This window comes from Empidonax traillii, unplaced genomic scaffold, assembly GCF_003031625.1.
Source record: "Empidonax traillii isolate 1590-97213 ecotype Southwest subspecies unplaced genomic scaffold, ASM303162v1 scaffold3:size4013460, whole genome shotgun sequence".
Taxonomy (NCBI): domain Eukaryota; kingdom Metazoa; phylum Chordata; class Aves; order Passeriformes; family Tyrannidae; genus Empidonax; species Empidonax traillii.
The window spans coordinates 2221284-2237912 of record NW_020955196.1 but is presented as its reverse complement, the minus strand read 5'-3'; the positions used below and the strand labels follow the sequence as shown (position 1 = coordinate 2237912).

The window sequence follows — 16629 nt, the reverse complement described above, 5'->3', positions numbered from 1 at the left end:
CTCCCTCCTGCATTTCTGTAATATTGCAAGGGCAGATTGATCCTCGAACAAGTTCCTGCTCGTAATATGCACTACCAGCTTCTCCCTCAAGACAGAAACTTGCTGCTCCAGCCCACTTAGCATACACAAGACATACCTGTTACCTGTTAACACTCCAAGAAATCTGCAATATTAAGGAGACTGAGATGGATAAATGAAAAATGAAAAGGACATGAGGAAAAAAAAAAAAAAGAAAGAAAGAAAGAAAGAAAGTTCAAGGACCTGGAGTGGAAGAGTGCAAACACAGAGAACTGATCAGCATAGCATCTGGAAAATGGGGCCCGAGGGCCTCCCTGCTGCTGCAGCACACATAGGCTGAGCATGATACTTTACTCTTATATTCCACCCTGACCATGGCAGGAGGGTTGGAACTAAATGATCTTTCAAGTCCCATCCAACCTAAATAATTTTATGATTCTCTGATAATGTGCATTATACCAAATGTACAGCAGATACTTCCTAGCTCTGAAGTCACACGTAGGTACGCTACTTGTAAAGGTACAAATACAGTATAACTTCAGCAGTTTGTGATATGAGTATTTTAAGAAAAATAAAGTGTTTTATTTTTGTAAGTACATGATACAGTGTAGTACAAGCAGCCACCTATAACAGAAGAGAACCAGGACCTCTCCTCCAGGCAAGAAACATGCAAGCACATTTGCCAGAGACAGCAGATTTTTTGTCAATTAAAAATGATTCAAAAATCATTTGGGAACATTTTCAACCTGCCAAATAAAGTGTGGCATTTGATGCGGCTGTATAGTTACTCAGCATCAATCTGATTTGTCTCCATACTTCACAATAATTTTTCTCAGTATGGTGTTCAGATGTTAGCAAAGGAACAGCTCATAAGACATCATCAAGTTCTTCTGGCTACACTACCTCCAGCAGCAGTGCTGTCTAATGCCTTAAACAGCAGCATCCAAGGTAATTCCTGAAGTGAGCAAACATGTTTGTTTGTTTGTTTTTTTCTCTGTAATGTAGCCCTGCAAACTGAATTATTTAAAATTATTAAAATAACATTAAACTCGGTAGTTCAGGACAGTAAGTTTTACAGCAGACCTCAGTGGTCAACGGTCATTGTCCAGCTGGTAGTGCAACACCAGAGCTCTCCTGCAAAATCCTGGTCTACTTATACAGCACAGCTACAGGAAGCTCAGGAAAGAGCAAATGCATCCAGCCGACTTTGCTTTCCCGCTCTGACCAACAGGGCAGTAAATAGTTAGACAACTCTTGTTCTTCCAGTGACACACACTCACAAATTTTGAACAAGTTCTCCTCACTCTGCTTGAATGCAAGCACCAGTATAAATCATAGCAGTAGATTTGAATAGGCATAGATGGCTTTTTCCTTTTTTTTTTTTTTTTTTTTTTTTGGGCGGGGGAGGGGGAGAACGGCGTGGGATAGAGGCATAGTAGGAATGTTATGTCCTAAGTATCGAACGGCACTTCCTTCATTTTAATACGATTCCAGGGCGGTACAAAGACACCTCCCGCCGCAGCCCGGAGCTGCTGCACTCCAGCTCCTCAGCCCCGCCACGGAACCCCACAGGACCGCCCGAGTGCCTTCTGGCGCTGCCCCACCGCCCGCGGGGCCCGCGGGGCCGCACCGCCCTCCCTCACGGCACCCACACCCGCCATTTCGTGCCTCCCGCCCCCGCCAAGGCCCGAGAAGCCCTTCTCGGCCTCGCCCGCCCGCCCTTCTTGCTACACTACAGGAGAGCTCAACCCCGCCCAGCAGCGCCGGGAACACCCCCAGTGCCTGCAGCGGAAAGGAGGAGCGGCAGGCCGTGCTGGCCTGCCATCAGGCACCGCCTCTAACGGCCCGGGCGTTCGGCGCCAAAATTTGATCGTGGTGAGCGGCTGCGGCGAGCGAGGAACCGGGATCGGTGAGCGGCGCTGGAGTTGGGCGAGTGAGGCACTGGGGGCGGGCAGGGGAGCGGAGCTGCCCGGGGCAGGGAGGGCTCCCTGGATCGGGGTCCCGTTGGGGGCCGCGGGGCAGCGCGATGCCGGCAGCGGGGACCGGGATGGGGCTGTGAGGGGTCCGTGCGCTCGGTGCCTCAGAGCCGGGGCTGCATCTTCCCTGGGATTCATCGCTCGGGGACGGTGGGGCTAAGCAGGCGTAGCAGTTCTGCAGGCAGGAAATGGGGCCTCCGCTTCTGTCGTGTTCTGAAACACCCGTGCCTTTCCTTTGCCTTCGCTGGCTGGCGGCCAGCTTGGTGAAAAAACGGGGGTTTGCCACCAATCTTCATACAAGTGTCGTGATGAGCTTTGTGTAAAGTCACTTATCTTAGAAATGCTGAAGTACGGGTTATTGTGGGGATGCTGCCTGGATCTGGGGTCCACTTGGCATTTCTCGTTTTACAGATGATTACAAAATGATTACAATGATTTGCAAAATATTTTAGTTGTAAAAGTCACGTGTTCTTACCATTTGCTCACACGTATAACTGTTTGTTTGGCATGCGGTATGATTAATTTGCTCATTCTTATTTCTTTTATTCTTTGAAATATATAAAATCATAATCCAGATACCTTTCTTTGTGCTACTCGGAGGAATACTTTGCCTGGTCCCTCAAGGCCATAGAGAAGATGTACATCAAGTCAATTGTTCTGGAAGGATTTAAATCCTACGCTCAAAGGACGGAAGTTCGTGACTTTGACCCATTATTCAATGCCATTACTGGCTTCAATGGTAGTGGCAAATCCAATATCTTGGACTCCATCTGTTTCGTGTTGGGAATCAGCAATCTGTCACAGGTAAAGGGACAGGGCATTTAAGGAAGGTCTTTCTTCTGTTAGCAACGTTTCGTATTACTATAATGAATAATCTCCAATGGAAGACCTGAAGTGATGCTTCTTGGAAAAATAGTTTTATTTATTTGGATTGGCATAAAATTGGGTCTCTTATATTCTTTCTCATTCTTACTCTAAGGTTGAATTACTATTTCATCGGTACACTACAGTCATGAATAGTATGTGGCTTAGAACAATAGACTAAAAATACCCATTTAAAAGGTAGCAGTCTCAAACCCAAGGTCTCTTGCAGATAAGGGCACCAACTTGTTTATTTGTAAATAATTTTTTTCAGTTCTGGATTGGGTCTTAACATTTGGCCATCTGGTTCATAAGAAAAAAACTTAAAAATGGTTTTCATACAGTGCCTGCTATTTAAGAGATGATATGTCTGCTTTATTCTCATAATAAAAATGACATTTCTGATGTCAATTTGAATCTCTATCTTAGGATGATTTTTTGATTTCCCTTCTTTTCCAAAATCTACCTACCCCCAGATGTAGACACATCCAGGAACATGTTCTGAATAATTTCCCTGAGAACTGCATTATGAATAATAAATGCTCATTAAATAAATGTAATGGTGACTGGCTTTTTTTTGACATCTATTCAGTGTTTGTCAGAAACCTCATACAGAAGCAATTAACTAACTAGAACTAGACTTGCACATTCTGCTTGGGGTTTTAGAATAATACATCTTGCAGTTCCCCTGTATCAGTTCACATGAACTCTTAAATATGCAGGTAGATCTTCATTTTTTCATTAATTTTTCCAAAACATACAGTACACTGAAGCTGTGAAATAATTTGTTTCAAAAAGGTATTTATCTGTTCCATGGATTTAGGTGCGAGCTTCCAACTTTCAAGATCTAGTTTATAAAAGTGGGCAAGCTGGAATTACAAAGGCAACTGTGTCTATTACCTTTGATAATTCGGACAAGAGTCAGAGTCCACTGGGATTTGAAGCTAATGATCAGATTGTCGTGACTAGACAGGTGGGTCTTTAATATCTGTATAGTTCAGTAGCCTAAATACATTTTTGCCATGCTCAACAGAGTGACTGGTCAAGGACAAAAAAAGGGTATTTTTTGAAGTCCCTGAGTTTCTGCAATTACAGTGTCCTTAGCACAAACTGCAGGAGTAGATCCAGTGTACTAGATAAAAATGTTCATAACACAAGTTCTAATTTTGTATTCAGTGTTTCGTTTTTACTTCTGCTTTCATATCTTCCACTTAACATCTGAACGTGTGTCTCCAAGAACGAAGGAAGCTTTATTTTTCTAATGAAGAGGTTGGAGTTTTGGTTTGGGTTTTTTGAGTTTTGTTTTTGTTTTTGGTTTGGTTTTTTGTTGTGTTTGTTTGTTTGTTTGTTTTTGTTCTTTTTTTAAAGAAGTGTTTTTGGGAATTTTCTTGTAATATTGTCCTCAATGACTAATCTTATGTTTTAATTAAATATTTTAAATGTCTCTTCAGTCCAACAAGGTCTGTTTTGATATTCTGTATAGTGCACGCATACATGTGTACACAAAGATATAGTACGTGTGATTTGCTCAGATTTTTTATTTATTGTTACTTAAAGTTTCTTTGACTTCTTTTCTTTCTTCAGGTTGTTATTGGAGGTAAAAGTAAGTATCTTATCAATGGTACAAATGCTTCCAGCAATCGTGTGCAGGATCTCTTCTGTTCCATTGGACTCAATGTCAACAATCCTCATTTCCTCATTATGCAGGTATTGTGTGCATCGTTATAAAATCCAGAAAGAATAGAACTTGCACTAAATTTGAGGCAGGATAGATAGCGGGAAAACACTTGATTTCCTAACTGAAGCAACATCTTACTGAGTAAAAGTGAAATGGCTGTTAAGATTTCCAGTACAGCAGTTTGACCCTAAAACACACTTGTAGCGCAGTGTTAGCAAGGTTTTCTAAAATATATTCCAATTTTCTTTTCTGTTTTTTTCTCTTTAACAGATATGTGTTGCTTTTATTATTATGCCAAAATTACAGAGATTTTATTTTCTATTATATGTGTTCAGTGTTAGACAATATTTTGATATATGTGCCTTCTTAAGTCAAAATTAAGGAAAAAAGCCTGGCCAATTGAAAAGTCTCTTATAAACATCAACACAGGGACTAGGCAAATCCCTGAAATATTTGCAAGGATTAATAAAACAGATGAGGATTTACTCTGTCAAATGTAACTGTCCCAAATTGAGTGGAGGGGTGAGATATGGTTACAGTTGTGTATGTATTTTGCTTTTCCCTAGTTACATATGAGCTACATCTCCAAAAGAATCAGTTTATGATTAGGAACTTATTCAACATCAGCAACTCAGTAAGACTCAAGAACAAACTCTGTGCTTTACTACTTTAAGTTGTAATCAGGAATGTGGAGGACGAGCCTAAATATGAGCCTAAAATACCTGTGACGACCATTTCAAGCTTGCTAACTGAAAGTGTGACTTATTTAACTTTGAATAACCAAACAATCCAGTAAACTTGATTATCCTTGTAGTGAAAAAAAAAAAAAAAAGTGTTTGAACTTAAAAGACAATAGTTTTGGTTGGGGTTTGGGGTTTTGGTTTTTCTTGTTACTACTGCGTGGTACACAAACACTGTTCTTGTTTTATCTTTCTCTCACCAGGGAAGAATTACCAAAGTTCTGAATATGAAGCCAACAGAGGTAGGAAAGTTGTTGGAGTTATTTTGTCTGAAGTTATACTGAATTGCTTTGAGTTACAAGAATCCATATTTTGGGAGGGGGACAACAAAAATAAAGGTGTTGGAAGGTGATGAGATGTGCAACTGAATTGAACAAATCTAGCATAAGAAGAAACATCCAATTTTTGTTGCTTTGCTTAATTTTAGATTTTAGCTATGATTGAAGAAGCAGCTGGTACTAGGCTGTATGAATGCAAGAGAAACGCTGTCCATAAGACCATAGAGAAGAAGGAAGTCAGACTGAAAAGCATTGAAACGGTATTACATTTTGGAAAGTATAGTTTCTTTCATATTTGTTAAAGATAACTGAATAATTAGTTTAGTGTGCTTTTTAAGATGTTGAATATTTCATTTCCATCTGGAACTAGATAGTCATGCTTACACATGTTTAGATTTTTAAAAAATCAGAATATAAATGTTCTGTTATGTGTTTCAGGTCCTAAGTGAAGAGATCAGTCCAACTTTAGAGGAACTGAGAGAGGTATGGAAAAATTAAAAGCGAGGTAAAGTAGGTCTTTAAGCACTAAAAAAATACTTTCAGCTGCGCTGAACCAGTATGTGTTGGCTAAAACAATAGTACGTTTTCAAGCTTTGTACAATCTTTTAAGAGAGAAATGTTATCGTCTTTCCAAATACAGAGAATGTGACATTCAGGACATCCAAGAGGTCCTAGAGAAAAATGTAGGGAGAAGGAAGAAAACAAAAGAACTAGATAAAATTAAAATATGAAAATGTCTTAGTTCTTAAAAAAACTGGGTCCAATGGTTTTTGTGCTGTGCGGTCAATTATATTAACATGGAGAATCCTTTCTTTTACCTACAATCCTTTCTCTTACCTACAAATACTTATGTTTAGAAGTGCGTAGAAGATTTCTATAACAGTCATTATTTTCCTTCAAATTTTAGAGCGTTTTGGTTTGGGTTTTTTTTTTTTTTTTTTGGTCTTTTCAGGCACGAGCAGCCTATCTAGAACACCAGAAATTAGTACGAGAAGCAGAACATTTAAGCCGCTCTTGTGTAGCTTATCAGTTTTTTCGGGCTGAAAAAACAAAGGAATCCTCCAGTGATGTGTTAAAGGAAATGCAAGCTAATATAGAGAAGTTTCATGAATCAAAGGCTGAATCAGAACAGAGGGTGAAAAAACTTAATGAAGACATAGAGGAGATGGAAAAGGAGAAGGATAAGGTAAGTGAAAACAGTTGTACTCATCTGAATACCTGAATACAAAGAATTTTATGACATGGGAATAATTTTTACAGATAATATACCCTTGAATTTTTGTCTTCTTCTGGTGGGTTGCTTAGATTACACACTATTCATTGTTGTTCTTGGCCATTGTCTACAAGACATAATTTTAGACTTTCTTTAATCTGAAATGGTTTACTTCCAATTGCTGTAAACAAAAAGGAACCAAAGCATAGAAACTATGCCCTCATATTTTCACCTGTGCATTCAATGGTAAGTTTTGCCAGGCATTTTTTTCTCCCTTTTTGTTTATGTTTCAAAGAAAAAGAAAAGTAAGGAAGCTTTTTTTCAAAAGAAATCAATATTGACTTCATTTCTGGAGGCAGTAAATTTGGTTAGATACAATGGTCCGTAGGGTCTTTGGATGTCTAAATCCAATTTCTGTGCAGGTCCCATCATATGGAGTGACGCGGGTCTTCAACAGTAGCTTCAAGTTAGGTTGAATTTCATAGGTGAGAGGTATTCTGACCTGTTTGTATTGAAGTCTGACTGCATACTTGGTCAGATGTCCTTCTACGTAAAGCTGTCGACAGAAGATGAAATATTACAGGTACTGTATCGGTCTCAGAGGCTAAATTAACTTTATTGCTGATTGTAGAAAGTTGGAGGTATACTCCGTGACCTGGAAGCTGCTCTTTCAGAAAATCAAAGAGTTAATACCAAAGCACGAAGTGCCCTTGATCTCAAGAAGCAAAACTTAAAGAGTGAAGAAATTAAGTACAACGAACTGGTAACACGTATGCAGAAGGTAAGATATCTGTATATAATTTTCTTTACGTGCTAAATTAATTCAGATTGTGGGTACAACTTTTTTCTTGCCTGTTACAGTAAGAAAAATCCTGTGATGGGTAAAAAGTACATCAGGAAAGCAGAAACAAATTTAAGGACATTGTGTAGTGTAAGGTAGTAGGCTCCCATTAGAAATGGACATGATGCAAATACAAAGCAAGTGCAATAGAAAGTTCCCAACCCTCTATTAACCTCAGGAGAGATCGCTATAATTTCAAATTATTATGCTCTCTGAACATAAGTTACTCTTAAAATTTAATGAGAAATTTCTGCCTTGTGTATTTCCGACAGTTTTTGTTTTTTATGCAAGAGAAGCACTGAAGATCACTTTTTAGATATTGGAAAGAAAGAGATAATTCCTAAAGGTTTTGGGCAGTTGTCATACTTCCTGTATTTCCTCTGTCTGTAGATCTTTAGTGCGCTCATGGGGCAAGAACACATTTGAAAATATGCAAAGACATATTGTAACATTACAAAATTTGATAAAGGGCCATAGAAATGCAGTTGAAACTACTTGTAGCTCCTCATCTACACGTGAATTTCAAGTTAATGGACTCGGATTCTCTTTTTCTTTTTTGTTTTTGTTTTTTGTTTTCCTAAAGGACTCTAAAGCACTGGTGTCAAAGGAGCAAGAACTAAAGAAGAAAGAGAAAGAACTAAATGTGTTAGAGGAAGAAAGTGAAAAAGATGCAGATGCTTTAGCTGCAGCACAAAAACGTTTTAATGCTCTGTCTGCTGGTGTATGCAATGATAAGGATGGGGAAGAAGCTTCTCTTTCTGAGCAGATGATGACCTGCAAAAATGAAATTAGCAAAGCAGTAACTGATACTAAACAGGTAAGAATAAAAGCTCTGCCTATCTCAGACCTGCCTTCATGCTTCTTCTGAACACTGGCTGAAAACTAAGTGACACATGCTTGAAAGGTCAATGAAAAGAGAAGCAGAATATCTAGGCCAGATATTTTACATTTTAGCATATGCATTAAGGTAATTTCTTGCTAAAATATAAACAAAACATCCTTGCATAGGAAAAAGCCGTAACATTGCTATGAGGAAGTCTAGAAACTGGCATTTGAGATATAAAGGAGATATAAAGGAGGAGTCACTGTACTCAAATGTTTGATGGTATTTGATAGGAAAAAAAATAGACTGCTGTCCATGATACATGTTCATACTAAGAGATTTCTGCAGTAACTTAATGGAATCAGAAGAAAGATGCCTGAGGCCGTGAATGGAGAGTTTAGAAGAAACTTTCCTCCTCAGCTAAATTGTGTGCTAGTCACATGACTAAATGCCATTTCTTTTGTCTCAAGATGGGAAACCTCTGCTGGGATAGTTCTAGCAGTGGAATTTAAATTTTCAAAGTTGAAATTTACCTTCCTTGTCTCAATTCAGGAAAAATTCTGTGGAAAGTAACAAGAATGGACCAGCTGTATCCCATGTTATTTTACTTTGTTTCTTCTCAGGCTTTATTCATGTGCTAATATGTTACCGAAGGATCAAGGTTTTTATTTCCAAATAACCTGTGCCATTATTTTCAAAAGCCAAGGCTGCTTTTTGGCATATCTGCAACCAGTGGAAAACTTTACAGATTTGTTGATGCAAGTGTTCCAAGTCTGCAACTGCCAGATTGTCTTTGAAGATCTGGTTCCATATCTGCTTACTCCTTACAGGCTCAAATGAAGTTGAATTACGCACAAAAAGAACTAAAGACAAAAGAAACTGAAGTTAAAAAGATGGATAAAAGCTACACAGAAGACCAAAAAGCATTTGAAGCAGTCGAAAAAATGAGAAAAGCCCTGGAGAACCAAATGAAGGAGCTGAACTATACAGGTCTGTACAGACTTCAGGTGCAGAATTTTGGGGGAATCTGAAAAGGAATATGGAAGTGTCATGAGTTGACCCTGACTGGAGGCTAGGTACCCACTAAAGCTGCTCTATCAATCCCCCTCCTCAACTAGACAGAGGAGAGAATATATAGCAGAAGTCTTGTGGGTTGAGATGAGGACTGGGAGAGATCCCTTGGCAATTACTGTCACAAGCAAAACAGACTTGATTTTGGGAAATCAATTAAACTTAATTTTCCAGGCTCTATTTCATTCCTGATTTTCTGTAGCTCCTCTCTGTGAGCATTGCAGGGGGACAGGGAATGAGGGCTGCAGTCAGTTCATCACATTTTGCCCCTGCTGCTCCCTCCTCTTCAGGGGGAGGATTCACACCCTTTCCCTTCTCCACTTTGGGGACCCTCCTATGGGAGAAGGTCCTCCACAAACTTCTCCAACTTGAATCCTTCTCATGGACCAGTTCTTCACAAAGAAGACCCAGCATGGGTCTCTCCTGTGCGGTGCAGTCCTTCAGGAACAGACTGCTCCAGCGTGGGACCCCCATGGGGTCACAGCCTCCTTCAGGCATTCACCTGCTCCAGCATGGGGTTCTCCACAGGCTGCAGAGTATTCACTCTGCTGTTGTGAACCTTCATGGGCTGTAGCAGGAAAACTTGCTTCATCATGGTCTGCACCATGGGCTGCGGGGGAATCTCAGCTCTGGCACTTGGAGCACTTCCTCCATGTCCTTCACTGGCCTTCGTGTCTGCAGGGCTGTTCCTTTCACATATTCTCACTCCTCTCTCTGGCTGCTGCAGATTGATTTGGGTCTTTTTCGCCTTCTATAATATGTTATCCCAGAGGTGCTACCACTACCACTGGCTGGTGGACACAGAAGTGAAGGAAAATAAAAGCATCTAACTCTCTGCCTCCCATCAGGAATCAGGAGGCAACATCCAACCACTTCCTGAGAAGTAGGACCTCAGTATGCATATAGGCTGTTTTGGAAGGCAAAGGCTTTAATAATGAATGTTTCCTTCCCCCCTCCTTTCTCTTAACTTCTACTGCTGAACATACCTTTATATAATATGGAATATCCCTTGGGTCCCATATCCAGGCTATGTCCCCTCACAACCTCTTACCCACCTCCAGACTGTGAGATTTTGGAAGATGGGTTAAAGCGACAGACAGCACCATTCAGCAAAGGCCAAAACACTGGTGTTATTCCAACTACTACTTTCTACTAGAAATACAAAGTACAGCTCTGTGTGGCTGCTGTGGGAAATGTTAACTCCATCCCACTCAGACCCAATGCGGGAGGGAAATGCAAAACCAAGTATTCTGTTTTCATGCACAAAGAAATTTCTCTGGTCAAAGCTCTGCATACTCTTACCTTACACAGAAGGTAGCTTAAAATAATTTGATTTTATAAACTTTAGGCCAAGCATTTTAAAGTTGGATGGAAAATTTAAATTCCAGCAAAAATTTACATGAATAAAGTGACCAGTGTCCCTGTTAACTCCTGTTTTTTCTCACCTAAAAGACTTCTTAAAGTTTATTCCAGACACTACTCAAAACTCAACTGATTTTCCAGAATGGCATTTAGAGAAGCCCATTACACTTTAAACATTTTTTTGCATGTTTGGTGTTGTGATGGTGTTAATTTGTCTAAACTGAAAATCTAGAAAGAATTTTAGGAAGTCTTTGAATTAAGTATTTGCTACATATGTGAAGATACCAGTTTTTAAGCTGACAAATTTTCTGTGCTCTGGATGTATGCCTACTGCCTGTGTTCAACTCTGAAGAAGAGAAAGAAGCAACCCTTCCAGCAAAAAAGAAGGCATTAACATCTGAGATCAGCCGGCTGAGAGAATTGCATGAAGGTTTAATGGCAAAGTTTCCTCATCTGCAGTTTGAGTACAAGTAAGATCTCAGTGTGATCCTGAACAACGTGTGAAAGTGCTTTTTGGGGCCTTTTGTGCATGGCTCATGGGACTTAGCAGATAATTCCACCAGTGGCTTGGATGTTGCTTTCCTGTTATTGCCAGTGAACAATGACTGTCTTACCTGCCCTGCAAAGTGAAGACAGAGGCGGGGCAGAAAGTCAGGAAAAGTTACAGTCTTACCGAAGTCACTGGAACTTAGAAGTTTTATCTAATGGTGTTTTCAAGTCATAACTTTAGTTGCTAAAGCCATAGAATCCAAAGGTCTAAACTGCAAAAATACATAATCCTTACGAGTCCCACCTGTGGCCAAGGTCAACACTGCCACCAATCAAATACCTGTATCCCGAGGTTTATTTTTTTTATATAATAGTCAGGCTGAATATATTCCTATAGCTGTGGTAATAAGAGAACCCATTGCAAAAATCAGAAAGGACATTTTTTTAATGACCACGTAACCAAATCTTTATTGGCAAATCTCTTGCCCTGAATTATAGCATTTAACCATTTTCTGTTTGTTTGGTTTTCTTTTCTAAAAGAATTTAGAATTTCTTACACCAGTGTAATAGGCATCATGAGTTTTAAATATAATATCTTTTAAGATGTGTGGGAGAAAACCAACATGTTTATTATATTTATTTTAAGACATCCGGAAAAAAATTGGAATCCAAGCAATGTGAAAGGCCTTGTTGTGACTCTTATAACTGTGAAAGATCTTTCCAAAGCAAAAGCCCTAGAGGCAGTGGCTGGAGGGAAACTCTATAACGTTATTGTGAACACAGAGGTAAGTTCATCGCTTTAGTACAGAGCGCTGGATTTCAAGATGTGGTTGTGTGATTCAGGGCTGGCAATCGTGCATTGTTACTGAATGTTTAGGAGGGGGGTTGAACCCACGTACATATTTAAATTGGGTCAAGAGAGCCGTGCACAGTTAGTGGCAACAACGTATTCTTTTTCAAATGCCCCCTTGTCTGTCTTTAGAAAATCAGATGTTTATTCAGGTATGCTTTGTAACTTTCATTTCAGGTGACTGGTAAAAAGCTTTTAGAAATGGGTGAACTAAAGCATCGATACACCATCATTCCACTAAACAAAATTTCAGCCAGATGTGTTCAACCAGACATGGTCAAGCTGGCCCAAAGCTTGGTATGTGGATATATACACTATTTACACTATATTGCTCGTGTCCTGTTTTCATTTTGTTTCTATGTTGAAAACATGGGCATCTTAATGGTTATATTAATAAAAATTTTTATAGGGTTTGAGAGTATATTGATTTTTTTCTTTTGTATCCTTTCAGCTGTGCAATTTTTAAATGGGTATTAATTATTTCACTAGTAACTGAAATAGTTTTAAAATATAATGATGCTTTTAAAAAGTGTTTTTATGAAAGAAAAGACAAAAGTTTGAAAATTCTTACAACTTGAGGCATACTAATTGGATTTCATTTTATTTCTAGGTTGGTCACGATAACTTGCATTTAGCCCTAGCCATGGTTGCATATGAACCTGAACTGCAGAAAGCAATGGAATATGTCTTTGGGACAACACTGATCTGCAATAACATGGATAATGCTAAGAAAGTGACCTTTGACAAAAGGATAATGACGAGAACTGTTACTCTTGATGGAGATGTGTTTGACCCCCAAGGCACTCTGCATGGAGGCAATTACTGGTTTTATTCATATAATAATATTGTGTGTCTGTTGATGTGTTTACTGCTCTGCATGCTTTCTATAAGAATGAACAGTAACCTTTTTGTGTAGACTCATACTGGGAATGATATCATCTGTTTGAACTAAGATTGTCTTGAGCTGAAATATTTTTTCCTTAATCTAATTAAAATTAATGGAAAACTATTTGCTTAAAGTAATTTAGATTTTAGATACTTAAATCTTGGTTGTATAATCCTCTTGGAAGGAGAGGTGCTTTATATTCAAGCTTTTTTTTAAGTAATTCATAATGGATTTCAGATAATTTCATAGATTATGAAAAGTTAGTTCTTTGCACAAGACATGCGTGTGGTATTCAAAGCCTGCAGAACTAAGTTTTGTAACAGAGGAGAGAAGCCATAACTTTAGCCTAGCTGCCTTATCTGTTTTGCAACTAAGATAAATCACCAACCTGCATCATTATCAACGTTTAGAATTTGCTATTACCGATGGTGAATCCACTAGTCTAATTCCTATTAGCCTGGCTTTTTGTTTCTTTTTTTCACTGAACAGGTGCGTCCTCACAGGCTGCACCAATATTATCTAAACTTCAAGAAATGAAAGATATTGAAGCAGAACTCAAGGCAAAGGAATCTGAACTTGAGACTGTAGAGAATGAGTTGGCAAGCTTGAAGAAGGTTGCTGAAAAGTAAGGTTTGCGCTATAAAATGTGTATCATTTCTCTTATGTGACTGGGTAAATTTAATATAAAGAAGTGTTTTGGGAGGCCACAGGGCCAGTTGAGAATGGAGAAATATGGAGATAATTATTTATTCCCTTCAGTTCAGCAATCAAAAAGCAAATTTAGTTTTCAGATAACATATGCAAGAAAACTTTGCTGTGAGTAATATGGGGAAAGTGATGTCTACTTGAAATCACTCGAAGTTTTCTAAAGTTTCATGAAGTACATTGAAGAATGGATCTGTTCAGTCATATTAACACCCATACAGAATTCCAGTTTGTGATATCTCTTACTTTTCTTGCAAGAAAATATGAAGATGAGTATGAACTGTTTAATGGTTTAAATTACATAATTTTGAGTATATTTGATTCTCAGCTACTCAATTACTGAATATCTTCTAAAAGATCTAATAGAAAAATGTTAGTTCTGCAAAAATGCATGAGAACTTAGTGTTGCATAGTATGCTATCTACTAGGTAGACAGCATTGTTTTGAGTTGCAGTAGACTTCCAGAAATATAGCCAAGAGGAAGGACTTTTGCTTTTAGATTTTTTTTTCTTTAGTGTTTCAGCCTAGCATCTGTCATGATGCTGATTGAAAAAACAGTGATCTCTGAATTGCGGTTGTTTTTGGTATGTCTAATTAGGGCTACAAGGCAGGAGTTACATATATGATAACTTGCATGCCTACAAACCTCACAATTACTATTATAGCAATTATATCAGACTTTCATTCATTTAAGCGTATTTGTCCAACAGTCATCACTATATCTCACATTAGAACAGGAATATAGGTATTTGTCCACTTACTTCAACTTTGGAAGGGTGGTGGTGTATACCCCTCGATTTACAGGAGTGTGTCACTGCTGTTTTCAAAGGTACCGGCAACTGAAGCAGCAGTGGGAGATGAAGTCTGAGGAAGCAGAGCTGCTGCAAAAGAAGCTTCATCAAAGTGCTTATCACAAACAAGAGGAAGAGCTGCTCTCCCTGAAGAAAACCATTGGTGACAAATGTGTTCTTACTCTTTTAACTGAAAATCATCTGCTGAGAGTGAGATGGATATCAGGCTGTTTGGGTTTGCTTAGTAAGAAAGCATTGAAAAGAAGGAGTGTTCATATAGCTAAGGAAAAACAAACATAAAAGCACAAAATGCAGCAACAAGTAAAACTTATAAAGACAAAAATGGACTGAAGTGATACATATCTAGACAGTATTCTAGGGGTGAGATATCTTATTAGGTAGCCATCTGATTAATTACTTCTTGATCATGTGATTTGGCATATGCTTGCCCCTGTAAAAAAAAGAAAAAGAAAAAAAAAAAAGCATATTTTCCTCAATTTTAATGGCTGGTTGCCTGTTTGGTTCCCTACCAATAACTGGTAACAACAGCACACTGTCTTAGGATAATCAGTGAAGTATCTGAATTCAGAAACTAGTGACTGTGCAACAACTTTTTTCTGTTGGGGGCAAATACAGATTTCTTTCAGTTGGAGTTTAGGATGTAAATTTAAAGATGAAAACAGTGCCCAGTCTCAGTACTGTTCTTCTTGATTCAGCGGAGTGTGAAGAGACATTAAACAAAACTGAAGAGAGAAAAAAGAAAGCAGAAGACAAATACAGGGAATTAGAGAAAAAAATGAAAAATGCAGAAGCAGAATATGCAGAAGAACGAAAAAATGCTGAGCAAGCACTAGCTGCTGCCAAGAAAAAGGCAGATGCTTCAAGCAAAGAAATAAAGAATATGCAACAGGTAAAACTTCGCCTTTGTTGGCAGTTTTCTTGATGATAAAGTGGTTGCAGAAATCAGAAAGTTTGATTCTCCTGAGGTTTTAATACTGTCAGTTCTGAGACTTAATATACTACTCTGTAGTCACTGACACAGGAATTGCTAAAGTTTTTTGTTTGGGGGTTTTGGTTTTTTTTTGTGAGGTTGTCCTCTTGCTGAAGAACGGGTGCTGTTCATCTTCTACAGCATTTACTACATCAAACTGAATCTTAATTCTTTCTGTTTAAATACAACTGCAATAAATTGGAAAATGTCTCTTCAGGAAGTCAAAGCTTTAGTTCTGGAACTTGAAGAGCTGAAACAAGAACAGGCTTCCTGTAAACAACAGATAGCAGCTGCAGAGGAAGCAATCAAATCCTACCAGGAGCAAGTTGATGCTATGGCAGCTGAGGTCGCTAAGGCAGAGGTAAACGTGAATACTGTGTTTCGTTATCCATTTTGATGTTACTGAAGGTGTGATCCCCCAAAAGTCACATTATAATGTATATTTTGCTCTTCAGATTTGCTTACCAGCACTCAATCTGCCCAGGTAGTTATTTTTTTTCTTGGTTTTCACATGTGAATTTTTTTCTATTTGCTGTGTCTGTTCTAGTAAGGGTCTAACACCAGCCTTTATAAGAGGCTAATAAATGCCTGTTTGATTTGCTTTTCAGGAATCTGTAGAGAAATCACAGAAGGAGCTGGCCAAGCAAAAGGAAGTAATCATGTTACATGATAATGCAATTAAAGAAAAATCTGAAGAGATGCTAAAATACAGAGAGCAAAATAATGAATTACATTTTAAGATTAAAGAATTAGAACATAACATCATCAAATGTCAACAAGAGGCTGCTGATGCTGCTGCCAAGGTATTTCAGAATTGTGCTTTTCTTTCCATCTTGTGGCCAGGAGTGGTTATTTTCCTTGCCACGTGCAAAGGAGATACCCTTGTTTTTCTTAACCACTATCATTTGCAATCCTTGATGTAAGAACTTATCCCAGGAAGATGGAGTGAAAACTGTACATTGTAACAGAGCTTAATCTGTAGGGACTAAGGGAGAGTAGATCACAGTGAGAAGGTGATCACTAAGAACAATCTAACCGTATGGACAAATTAGGTAA

At 38.6% G+C, this 16629-nt stretch overlaps 1 protein-coding gene across 1 annotated transcript in view; it reads left to right on the top strand.

Annotated features, from left to right (window-relative positions):
- The first annotated feature begins 1905 nt into the window (after positions 1–1905).
- SMC2 (structural maintenance of chromosomes 2) overlaps positions 1906–16629 on the top strand; it is a 20294-nt gene continuing 5570 nt past the window's right edge. Inside the window, exons 1-20 of the mRNA XM_027904897.1 lie at positions 1906–1951; positions 2558–2798; positions 3679–3828; positions 4440–4562; positions 5477–5515; positions 5701–5811; positions 5990–6034; positions 6504–6737; positions 7396–7545; positions 8189–8422; positions 9259–9418; positions 11214–11331; positions 11997–12135; positions 12378–12497; positions 12811–13015; positions 13576–13711; positions 14621–14745; positions 15299–15492; positions 15791–15934; positions 16182–16376. Coding sequence (XP_027760698.1) covers positions 2631–2798; positions 3679–3828; positions 4440–4562; positions 5477–5515; positions 5701–5811; positions 5990–6034; positions 6504–6737; positions 7396–7545; positions 8189–8422; positions 9259–9418; positions 11214–11331; positions 11997–12135; positions 12378–12497; positions 12811–13015; positions 13576–13711; positions 14621–14745; positions 15299–15492; positions 15791–15934; positions 16182–16376 — 2790 coding nt within the window. The 5' untranslated portion in view covers positions 1906–1951; positions 2558–2630. The remainder of the gene's footprint in view (positions 1952–2557; positions 2799–3678; positions 3829–4439; positions 4563–5476; positions 5516–5700; positions 5812–5989; positions 6035–6503; positions 6738–7395; positions 7546–8188; positions 8423–9258; positions 9419–11213; positions 11332–11996; positions 12136–12377; positions 12498–12810; positions 13016–13575; positions 13712–14620; positions 14746–15298; positions 15493–15790; positions 15935–16181; positions 16377–16629) is intronic.